The 12,391-nt window shown below is 48.6% G+C and overlaps 1 protein-coding gene across 1 annotated transcript in view; it reads left to right on the top strand.

Annotated features, from left to right (window-relative positions):
• The window catches only part of B4GALT1 (beta-1,4-galactosyltransferase 1), a 399,807-nt gene that overhangs the window by 261,075 nt on the left and 126,341 nt on the right, over positions 1-12,391 (top strand). The window contains exon 4 of the mRNA XM_069630783.1: positions 597-719. Within this exon, the coding sequence (XP_069486884.1) occupies positions 597-719 (123 nt within the window). The remainder of the gene's footprint in view (positions 1-596; positions 720-12,391) is intronic.

Here is a 12,391-nt window from a genome sequence, read left to right on the forward strand (position 1 = left end):
TACTTGCAAGCAGGAACAGTCTTGCAACAAAACCAAGCAATTTAAAAATCTGAATGCACGTTCTTCACCTTTTGGTCCTTCAGATATCCTGCATCTATGTTGTCCTCTGTGAAATTCATCTCCTGCTCCCAGTCCTGGATCTTTTGTTTTTAACGGCCCCAAGATCTTTGTAATACAAATGCTCTTCTATTAATTTAGAATTTGCATACTCTGGTACTTTGCTAATGACAGTTTATCTGTGCAAACTAGAGCCGTCGTAGCCCCTGTTGTGTTGATAATGCAGTAGTCGTTTGATCTTGAAAGTAATTTTAAAATGATTGCTCTTCTCCTCCACCTCCACTGTCGTGTGTTCTGTTATAAATCTGTTGTTTCTCTGCCGTAAAATGTCTCGTCAATAATGTCCTAACTCAAACAAGCTTCTGAATGACTAGTACATGGTTTTTCATGCTAATAAAACTTTTACAATGATAAACAAGATTTTCATTAACAGTAAATGCTGTGTGTCTGAAAGATTTTAAGAATGGATTTGCATGTGCTCTAAAAATCTAACTGATGTATACATTTAGCCCCTTTGAATTTGTTTTTATCACCCGTAGGCTACCATATGGCCAGTTCTTTGGAGGAGTGTCTGCTTTGAGCAAGAGTCAATATGAAAAGATTAATGGCTTACCAAACAACTATTGGGGATGGGGCGGAGAAGATGACGACATCTACAACAGGTGAACTGCTGTTCTCCTTTTCTCTTAACTCTTAACTCTAAGTAGATGTGTATAAATGTTTGCTAGAAGAGAAATGGGTCCATTGAGGTTGCAAATTACCTAAAGCCGCGTCTAGTGACCCATCTGAATCTCCGGCCACCCTTTGGTTTTGCAGCTCAATTATTTTCCTGCTGCACCCAGTTTTTACCTTTACCTATTTTATACATGCACCTAGAGTTAATCACCCATTCAAAGCAAAGGCCTTGAAAGGCAATTTCAAATGTCATATGTTCCATGTACCTTTAAGTGAAAATAAGTCTGCATAGTGTCACCGTCCTACTGTCTAGCCCGTGTGATTTACTGTCAGCTTGATTGTGACTCTAAAATCTAGGGACATGCCTTCATGTCAGGACAAACACTGATGAGGGCTTTTTGCCGGACCATGCAAAGCACTTTCATCTATACGCCTCCCATTCCGAAATCTGAACATTCCCAGACGCACTCTTAGCTCCTAGATAAATGAGGGGACATTAGAAATCCTTCCCTCTACAACAACCATTCTATTTCCCACTGCCGTTACTGTTTCAACTTCATAAAGAAAAAGGTGGAGAGACACATGGCATCTTTGCCTAGGGGCACTGGTGTGTGACTGACGCTTGGGCTACTTATACCTCTGCTGGTCATACGCTCGCATGCTCACGTATCAAAGTGGCCCACACATGGGAAAGTTGATTTTTTTTTTTTTTTTTTTTTTTTTAATTTTTTATGTAAGGCTAAATACATTTTTTGCTAGTAGCCCATATGTTCTTCCCAGATGGATTATTCACTTGGCACTGCCATAAACTAGCCATTAATGGTGTCTTTAAACGGAATTGGCTATTTCTGTCCCACGTCTTAGAGCCTGTTAGTTTGGTATTGCATTACAGTGCAGTCACGGTGAAAGAAAGCGCTGAGGTTTTCAAAGATGTTACTTTGTTATACATCCAGAAACAGCCTCTACCAGTCTTGGTTACTAGGTCAAAGGTCCTATTTAAATCAGACTGAGACATGCCTGGTCTCAGGCATTTGTGTAAATCTGATCATTTGCATGTTGTTGTCCAGGTTGCTTTATTGCTGTCAACAGCAAAGATAACGCAGACTTTATGTGTAGGCAGTCATAATTCTATTACGGACACTGATGAGAGCATTATGCTCGTCACCTTTAATTACCAACTCCTCAGCAGCTAACAAACCTTCAAGTAACTAACCAACAAGAACAATTACTCAAAAAGGAAAGGGACTACTAGTCTCTATAGCCTTCCTCCTTTGTGTAATTCTTTCATATAAAACATCAACCAATTATATTCAAGCTTCACTGTCTGCATCACTGCTTGCTGATGACGACTCTTCCTTTGACCTTCATACTAGCCTTTCTACTAATAACTGCAAATTCTAACACAACTCTTAACTGAAGTTCTCCAGATCCCTGCTTCGCATAACCTCAGGTGATCCTCTGAGAAAACACCCTTGGCTCTCTTCTGCTTCCTTTACTTTGTTCTCTGCTCTTCCTCTCAAAGGCAATAGAGACCTCGTGAGTGATGGAGACGAGGTGTGGAGTCCTTTTGATTTGCTAACCATCATCTGTTCGCAAACCTCTACACTATTGCCTGCGTGTATCCTTTCTCACTCCTATAGGCGGGATTATGCTTGCTTGCCTGCATGTCTGGTCTTAAATAAAATCAAGACTCCCTGCACTGAAACTATGGGTCATTTATTTTTTTTAATTAAACCTTTTTATTGATTTTGAAAAGAAACCAAAAGGAAAAAAACGTATTTACCTTTCTACAATCATATGTCTCAATCATGGCCATATTCACAACAAAAATGTGCAAAGTCATATTGGTAATTTTCATAGACACAATATGTCACCACCCACCCATTCCTCCATAGCATACACAGAATTTTCAGTCCCCACATTCCTCCCATTTCCCCCAAATCTTATCGGCTTTTGCAGGGCAGCCTCTCGCTGTGTATATTCTATGCTCTGTGGCTGCACATAAATCCATGTCGGCAGCCCACTGAGCCAGGGTCGGGCATTCCGGGGCGACCCATTTTTGAGCAATATTGCTTTTTTTTTTTTTTAAATTCAAAGTTTATTGAGTTTATACAAGTTGAACATTCACTTACATTGCGATGAAGAAATTTCAGTGTATAAGTAGAAAGAGCACAAGAGAGAAGTATCATCAACATAAATCCTGTACAGTATTTCCTGAAAAGTGAACAGTATAGTGAACAAGAACAACAACGCCCAGTCGCACCCCTCCCCCTCCCCCCTCCCCCCCCTTCTCTAATATCTCCAAATAAATGGTTGGGAAACCTCCTTGCACAGCGAGATAACACCAGAGAACTTCGAATATGAGTATGTTGACCGACCATTACACATAACGCAACTCAGAGGGCCGCCACAACAAAAATCTTCATTTGTTACTATTATTGGCACAAATCACAACAATGTATTGCACACTTTGTCTTTACGGGGCATGCTTGGCTCTAAACTCAGACCAGGCACTTTCAACATTAGTACGATCTCCGCGTAACGTAGCGGTCAGGCAGTCCATTCTGTAGAGATTCTGTGCCACCCCAAGCCATTCGGTTTTACTAGGGAGCTTGGGCCGCTTCCAAACCATGGTGAGGCAAGCTCGCGCAGCCATCAGGAGGCCCTGTACCATCCTAGGCGCTTTCACAACGTCGTCTCCTGTTTCGATCAGACCGAAGAGGACAAACATTGGTTGCTTCACCCTCTCTTCATCATCCAGGTCCCTGATCCAGCTAAGAACCTCCGACCAGTAAGTCTGGACCATGGTACACCCCCACCACATATGCCAGTAGCCAGCCCGCTCCCCACAACCCCTCCAACAGTATGGACTAACACCTTGGTACATTTTGGCGAGCCTGATCGGGTCATACTGCCATCTATACAAAAGTTTTATAGCATGCAATTTGTATTGGCAGGATATTGAGGACTTCGCAGTGCGTCTGCAGATGTGTAGCCACAGCTTTTCGGAGATCTGTCTGCCCATATCCGCCTCCCATCTGCCCTTGAGCACCAAAGAAGGGGAGATGTCAGTCTCGATCATGGCCGAATACATAGCACTGATCAGACCACTGGAGCCTGTACATCGATCAAGGATCGCCTCAAAAGGGGTAAGGTCCCTCTGCAGCTGGTCTTTCCATACAGGCCTTGTCATCACCCCTTTGAGTCTCAGATAGAGGAAGACCGAGAGTGCTCCTATGCCAAGCGCTTCCTGGAGCTCTTGTATAGTTACGAAGGTTCCCCCACGCCATAATTGGCCTGCTCTTTCCAGCCCCGCCTGGTACCATGTTTCGTAGCTTCCCGGTTCCGGTATGGCGTCACGGATCCCTGGAGACCAAAGGTGACCCAGGGGGGATGGCCACGTCGTGACTCCAACCATTTTCTTGCCTGGTCTCCAAATAGCCCATAATGTACCTAGGATAGGGTGAGATCTAACACTTTCACGTAACTGGGATCTGGGGACCCATAACCATTCAGGCACAATAAAGGGACGAAGGTGGTAATTATCTAAGGCTATCCACTGGGGTTCCGAGCGTTGCCTAAAGTGTGGGACAAGGACTCTAAGTTGCGCCGCCCTGTAGTATGTTTCCATGTCCGGGAGGCCTACTCCCGCGTTGTCTTTGCGGAGCTGGAGTAAGGGTCTTGGGATTCTCGGTCTTTGGCCCTGCCACAAGAAGGACAAAAACATTTTTCGCACATCTACGAAATATTCCGGGGGCAACCTAACGGGGAGCATCTGGAACAAATATAATATCTTGGGGAGAAAGACCATCTTTATGGCATTTAAACGACCCATCCAGGAGATTGTGAGTTTAGACCACCGTTGGCTATCTTTCTGTAAGGCAAGTAGCAGTGGGGGGAAGTTAGCACCATATAGGGAATCGAAGTCACGGGTAACATTAACGCCCAAGTAACGGAGGGTAGTGAGGCTGACTTGGACTCCCAACGGGGCAAAGCGTGCGATCTCAGAATCTCTACTCTTATCAATCGGGAGGAGGACTGATTTCTCCGTATTGATTTTTAGGCCGGCCAGCGCGCCGTATTCCTCAATTATTTCAAGCGCAGCTGGGATTGAGGCCAAGGGGTCGGTCAAATGAAGCAAGATGTCATCCGCATATAGCCCCAGTTTGTACTCTCTTTCTCCCACCGTGATGCCCTTGACTCTACCGTCATTTCTTAGTTTCTGCGCCAGCGGTTCAAGGGACATGACGAACAATATCGCCGACAGTGGACAGCCTTGTCTCGTACCTCTTTCAAGGGGGAACCAACGTGAGTATCCCCCATTCACCGCCACCGATGTCGTAGGGGAGGCATACAATGCTCTAATGGCACGGCAGAGTCTGGATCCCAACCCATATGAGACCAATACTCTTTCTAGAAAGTCCCAGGACACCCTATCAAAAGCTTTCTCAGCATCAAGTGATAAGAGCAATGGGTCCCCCTCCATTCCCTGTGCCTCGTATAATAAGTGGAGTGTTTTTCGCATGGTATCTGCGCCCTGCCTGCCTAGAACAAAGCCAACCTGGTCAGAATGCACCAGTCTAGGGAGATATGTTTCGAGCCGAGCCGCGATGACCCTAGCATACACCTTGGCGTCGATGTTAAGAAGTGAGATGGGCCGATAAGAGCTACAGTGTTTAGGGTCTCGGCCTTCCTTGGGAATTACAGCCAATAGGGCCCGAGAAAAGGACGGAGGGGCCTGCCCAGTGTCAAGAATGTGATTAAACAAGGATGCTAGGAAGGGTGCAAGGAGGGTGGAGAATGCTTTATAGAAACCCGGTGTAAATCCATCTTCCCCCGGGGCCTTCCCTATTTTCAGCCTCTTGATGGCACTTTCGACCTCTTCCCCAGTGACCGGAGCGTCTAGAGATTCGGCCTCCGCGCCCGTGAGGGCGGGGAGACGCGCCCCCACAAGATATGCATCCACGCTCCCCACAGGGGGAGGGGGGTCACACATATATAGGTCCTCATAGAAGTAGGCAAATGCCTCCTGTATGTCCTTCGGGGATGTGACCGTTGTATCTATCAGGGTGCCATCATTCCTCTCAATTTGGTCGACCCATCTCTCTGCTCTCTGCGCACGGAGGCGGGCCGCCAAGAGAGCATCTGCCTTGTCCCCCTTCTCATAGTATTTCTGTTTAAGGTATTGCAAGGTCTGGGCCGTTTTGCCAGCAATAAGAATCCTCAATTCTTCTCTAAGTTGCTTAGTTTCAGCTAAGTACTTTGGTCTATCAGCCGGGGTGGTCTGCGCCAGATTCTGTGCCACAGCAAGCTTCTCCCTGATGCCCCTTTCTAATATTGTACGTTCCCTTTTCTTTCGGGCCCCCTCCCCTATAAGGATACCCCTCCAAGTAGCCTTGGCTGCTTCCCATACAGCTACCTTCCCTACTTCCCCAGTATCATTAGTCGGAAAGAATTGCTCAATCTCTATCTCAAAGGTCTCTCTAAAGACCGGGTCGGCCCAGAGGGAGTCATTACACCTCCATTTTGTGTTGCGCGGCGACAGCTCACCCCAGGATATGTCAACTGTGACCATGTCGTGGTCTGACCAAGCGGAGGGGTATATAGTGGCAGCTTGCAGTACACGTAGAAGATCGTTAGAGAGAAAGATATAATCGATGCGTGTGAGTGTGTCGTGGGGGAGGGAGTGAAAGGTAAAGCCTTTTTCCGACGGGTGTAGATGTCGCCAGCTGTCTACAAGGCCATAAAGATCAAGGGTAGACTTAATTTCAGCCTCAGTTCGAGTGTTGGGAGGGTCTAAAGCATCAGCCCTGGTCTGTCTGTCAATAGAGCTATCCATCCATATGTTAAAGTCTCCGCCCAGGACCGTGTATCCCTTAGCCATATTGAAGACTTTTTCAGAGATTCTATGGAGAAAGCGATTTTGCCCTTGATTGGGTGCATAGAGTGTGGCCAGAGTAATCGTCGTGCCCCTTATATTGCCCACAACCGTGATCGCCCTCCCCTCATTGTCCGTCCATATGTCAAGGGTTGTCATTCGGAGGCATTTACGAACCAGAATTCCCACCCCTGCCTTTTTGAGTATACCCGAGCTCCAGTAGGTGAGCCCGATATCACGTGATGGGATGGCTTTCTCCTCTCCCTTCCGATATCTCGTTTCTTGAAGGAACAAGATGTCTACATTCGACCTTCTAAATTCCCTGGCCACCATCGACCGTTTTGTGGGAGAGTTCAAGCCTTTGACGTTGAGTGTGCAAATGCGTAATGTGTCCCTACGGGGTGTGAGTGCCATCTTGAGTGTAATTGTTGATCGTGGGCGGCCATTCCCTCTGTGCCACGGCACATTTCCTGTCGGCCATCGCTATGCATGGGTCGTCGTGATGGGATTGGTTCCCAGAGAATCCCATGGAGACCGACGACCAACTCGTCTGGAGCATATCGTGGGCCTCGGTGTGCGCAAGGTGTGTCTGCGTGTACGTCGTGTCAAAATCAGTGTGAGAAGTGTGTTCCCCAACCACCCCCTCCCCCACCCCCCTCCCCGTCCCCAACACATTCGGCGCCCGATTCGCCCAGGTTGACATCACCCAGCCGAACTCGGACCACCCGTGAAGACCGCAAAACAGGCGGTCCTATCATAATAGGATAATATATATCAGTGAGCCCCCAACTTTTGTGTGCACTTAACGATAACAATAATTCAGTAACAGAGACATTTACCCTCCCCCAGGAGCTAGCGGAGCAGAGATATTATGCCTTATCACATTTCTAACATCTGCGAGACATCGAGCTAACAATACCTCACACTTGGAGGAGGCGACCTTTCACAGTCAGTCACATATAGGGAGGTCGACTCGCACATGAGAGTTCGTAACCTCCGTGGTGGAGTAATTTTCCCAGTTTACCTCTAACCAAATAGTATGTCAAAGTACCTCAGGCACCCTGTCAATGTTCCATATCTTGGGAGGTGTTCATTTTTCTGTATTTTCTAGAGCCTGGAATCCTTCTTCGCCGCGAAGCCTTGACTTTCCATTCACCACCAGATGATCCTTGATCCTCATGAGAGGGAGCACCCTCCGGCGCACCCAGCAGATCCGTCGTACAGTCAGCAATGTCTTTCTCCGAGACAAGTCTCATTGTCGAGCCTTCCCATTCGAAAGTGAGGGAAAATGGATACCCCCAGCGATACCTGACGCCCTTGTCTTTCAACATTTTCGTGATCGGAGAGCACTTTTTCCTCATCGCCAACGTGAGGGATGACAAATCCTGAAAAAGTGAAATGACGGAGTTCTCCAAGGACAGCTGTGGGGCGCTTCTGGCCTTGTCCAAGATTCGCGCTCTGTCCGCATAGTTATGGAATCGGGCCAGGACCGATCTCGGGGCCCCCGGTCTACCTCCGGCCCTATGGATGCGGTCAATTTTAGGCGCGTCAATTGAGTCATCGTTGTATAGGAGCTTCAGGATGGCATGCAACGATTGCTTCAGGTCCAGTTCGGTTTCGCCCTCTTTCTCAGGAAGACCAAATATTCGGATATTGTTCCGGCGCTCCCTGTTCTCGAGGTCATCGACCTTAAGGCGCAGTTCATTCTCTCTGTCCGATATATCTGCGATTCGGTGATCCATCTGTGCTTCCAGCACATTCAGAGATGTTTGGTTGTGCTCAACCTGTTCGAGCCTATCGTCCATTTTGTCGATCCTCTGCGTGATCTTGTCTATCCTATTGCCAATATCTGCTCGCATGCCCCTCATTTCGGCAAGCAAATCAGCAACATCCGCCTTGGTCGCGGTGGCCTCGGATCCTGCAGTCGACATTATAGAAATCAAGGAGGGCCCTGGGGATCTGGCAATTGGTGAAAACGTATATTTCGCTAGCCTGGTTTTAGGGTCCATAAAGGGAGGCCTCCCACAGCATCCGGGTCGTGAAGCGACGTTAGCACCCGCCAACGCGGGGGACGTGAAGGACCAAGCCACCAGGGCCTCCTGAGCTTTGCAGGGGGGGTGAGGGGTCCGCCTACCGTGTCGCGGTGGGGGTATCAACCGCCCTTGGCAGAGGTGCGCAGCCGGTTCCACGCGGAGGACCGAGAAGTGCGCCGGATCAGACTCAGAGGGCGGCACTTCCCGCGTATACGCAGGCCCGGGTTGGGAGTTCCGCGGAACTCACGCCGCGCCGAAGGCCTCAAAGCGCCGGCGTTAATTTCACCACGATGCCGCTTCCGATTTTCTCCGGGTTTTCTCTCAGGTGGGGGGGACACCTTCCCACGTCTCTTGGTCAAAAATCAGCTCTGGGGGGGGTCTCGAAGTGGGGGCTCACTGCCACTTTCCGGACCCTGTGTAGAGCGCTCACACGGAGAGGCGACTCATCCGCGCGCCCCCTGGTGGCCGACCGCAATATTGCTTTTAATCAATCCCACTGCTGTGGATAAGAACAGTCCTTCACATTTGTTAACCATGTTCTCATCAGGGTTACCCAACAGCAGTGTTTTCGGGTCCAACAATATGGTACGAACAAGAACCTCAGATAGTTTATTGCAGCATTTGCTCCAGAAGGTTTTGATATGGGGGCATTCCCACAGGATGTGCATGAAGGTGCCTTCCCCTTCTCGGCATCTGAGCAGTTTGGGTTTGGGGCACATTTCCAACCATACAGTGCAGTTCTGGGGTAATAGACTCTGAAGTATTTTGAGTTGAACCAGACGGAGTCTGGAGGAGATTGCGATCTCACACGGGTGCATTAGCACCAGTATCCAGTCCTCCGGTTCTATAATTCCTAAGTCTGCTTCCCATCTAGCTTTGAGATTGGCCAGCTCCGGGGTGGCAAAGGCTGTCATGGCATTATATAGGGCAGAGGTGAGTTTGGTGGGGATGCATGCAGTCAGCATGTGCTCGAAGGGTGTGCATTCAGGCACAGTAGTGTTTGCTGGAATGTGTTTCCTTAGAGCGTGAGTCAGCTGCGTCTAATGGTAGCGCTCAGTATTCGGGATCTGGAATTTCTGTTGCAGGGCTTCAAACGAGGCTACGCCACCCTCGGCAAGGATGTCACTTACTTTGTTGATCCCTGCCTCTGTCCATTTGGGCCATGGCCTGAGTTTTCCTAATTCTGTAAAATTACTATTCTGCAATAAGGGTTGCATTGTGGTCACCTCGTTCCCCCACCCGATGAAGGTATGTGCTTGTTTCCAAACCGCCGCAATATGCGCCGCCGTCGTTTGCGGAAGAGGCCTAGTGAGGAGCTGGTAGATCAAATGAAGTGGCTCAGAATTATGAACATTGGTCAGTTCTGCCCTGATTTGTGGCAACTCCCGGTCTCCATGAAGTAGGTCAATGATCACTGCCATTTGGCTCGCCCAGTAATCGGTTTGAAGGCGTGGCACCCCTACAGCCCCTTACCGGACTTATCGCTGCAATGTGGTGAGTGCTATGCGGGGTTGTCATCCTCCCCATATAAATTCCCTAAGCAGGCTCTCATCCCGGTCGTATTCGGGAACGGGAATCTTAAGTGGAGAGTTTTGCAATACATACAGGAACCGCGGTAATGCCATCATTTTGAAGAAGTGCAGCCCTGCCAATTTTCGTTAGGGGAAGGAGTTTCCAGTGTCTAATATCTCTTGCAAGGCGGTCAGTGATCGGGTGTAGGGTGTGAATCGCATAGTGCAAGCAGTCTTCGGAGACCCAGATCCCTACGTAACGGAAGCCTCTATATTCCACTCTGTAAGGGCAGTTTTGGGGAATTGCGTGTGCCCCTCCTTTCACCTGGGAGATCGATTTTCTTTTTTTTTTCCCCCAGTTGACTCTCAGCCCACTGAACTCACTAAAGCATGCTAGCATTTGTGTAACTACCGGGAAAGTTCGGGTTGGATCACTTAAGTATATTAGAAGATCGTCGGCATATAGGGATACTTTGTCCTCATTACCTTCCGGTCACATGAACCCCGTCCAGGCGTTGCTCTGTCGGAGCCATAAGGCAAGTGACTTGATCGCCAGTGCAAATAGGAGGGGGGATAGAGGACACTCCTGCCATGTTCCCCTGCCAGGTGGGAATGATCCAGAGGGCCACCCAGTCACCCTCAATTCTGCCTGCGGACCCACATACAATAATTGCACCCAGCCCAAGAAGGTCTCGCCAAACACCATATGCCTTATGGTTTCCCAGAGACTATCCCATATGACCGAATGAATCGCCTTCTCGAAGTCGATCGCCAGTAGCGCAAGAGGCATATCTATAATAGGTGCTCGCTCCATTAACAGTTGGAGTCGTCGTATATACATTTGCGTTGATTTATATGGCATAAAGCCGCATTGGTCAGGGTGGACCAGGGAGGAGATGACTCGTTGCAATCTTTTGGCAAGAATCTTGGGCTCCCCGTTGATCACTGATATGGGTCTGTATGAGGCACACAGTTCAGGGGGTTTGCCCAATTTGGGGATGCCTACGATGGTGGCTCTACGTAAATCTGGCATGAGGGTACCCTGCTCTCTAGCCCGAAAGGAACATCTTGTGAAGGGGAACTGCCATTTTTTCTCTGCCCAGTTTTTTCCAGGTTTCGACCAAGAATCCGTTAGGACGCGGTGTCTTCCCAGACTGCATCTGTGCAATGACTTCGGCAATCTCAGCCTCTGTAAGATCGCTGTCTAGTTGTATCTTCTGCTGCTCGGATAAACACGTCAGTGTGACATTATCTAGAAGGAGGGGTCTGTTGGGGAAGTCGGGCTACGATAAAGGGTGGCGTAGAAGCTGGCGAAGTCCTCCGCCATTTCAGGATCCGATTGGATCCGCTTATCGTGCTCTTCAGCAATCTCCCTAACATGCAGTTGATCCTCATCCCTTCTCTCCAGCCAGGCCAACATCTTATTTGCTTTATCCCGTGTTCTTAGATCCAAGTTCTCGACTCCCTGTGTGCGTGTTTAGCATTGTCTAGCATAATGTTGTGGCGATATTCCCTAGCCTTTATGAGGGATCGGTGAGTCTCCGGGGTAGTATCAAGAACATATTTAGTCTCCCATTCCTCCACCTCTCTTTTGGCCTCTGTCACTTTATGTAGGTGAAATCCAGGAGACTATCTCCCCCCTGAGCACAGCTTTGTAAGCTTCCCATACTACCACAGGACTATCAACTATCGTATGTTTCGAAATATTAGTAAACTTTTCCGTGAGATGGTCGATAGTCGGGGAAGCCCAGATAAGTTATTTAACCACCATGTCTTGGGGGTAGCCGACCCATTCACACGCATCTCCATCACTAATAGCAAGTGATCCGAGATGCCTCGGGGTAGTAGTTCTGCTGTGAGCACCCTATACGCGTCTGTAGCTGGGAGGAAAAGGTAATCTAATCTGGAAAGGGAGCCACAGGTCCCTGAATGGAATGAGTAGCCCTTGTCCCTAGGGTGGAGTTCCCTCCATACATCTCGGAAGCCCAATGCTGAGGTGAATGATGCTACTTTCGTAGGTGTGTTCGTGTTGCGACCCCGGATATGAGTGCGGTCTAAAGTATTACATAGTTAAAATTCCCTCCTAGGATCCATGTGTCTGGTAGACGCTTCGCCATTAGAGCGGTTAATTTGTCTAGGAGTTTGTCTCCGAGCCACGGTGGGGAGTATATTGTATCGATTGCCAGTGTCTCTCCCCAGAGTGTACCGAGCAATATCACATAGCATCCCCTGGGGTC

This window comes from Ambystoma mexicanum, chromosome 6q (assembly GCF_040938575.1).
Source record: "Ambystoma mexicanum isolate Mex_15411 chromosome 6q, UKY_AmexF1_1, whole genome shotgun sequence".
NCBI lineage: Eukaryota > Metazoa > Chordata > Amphibia > Caudata > Ambystomatidae > Ambystoma > Ambystoma mexicanum.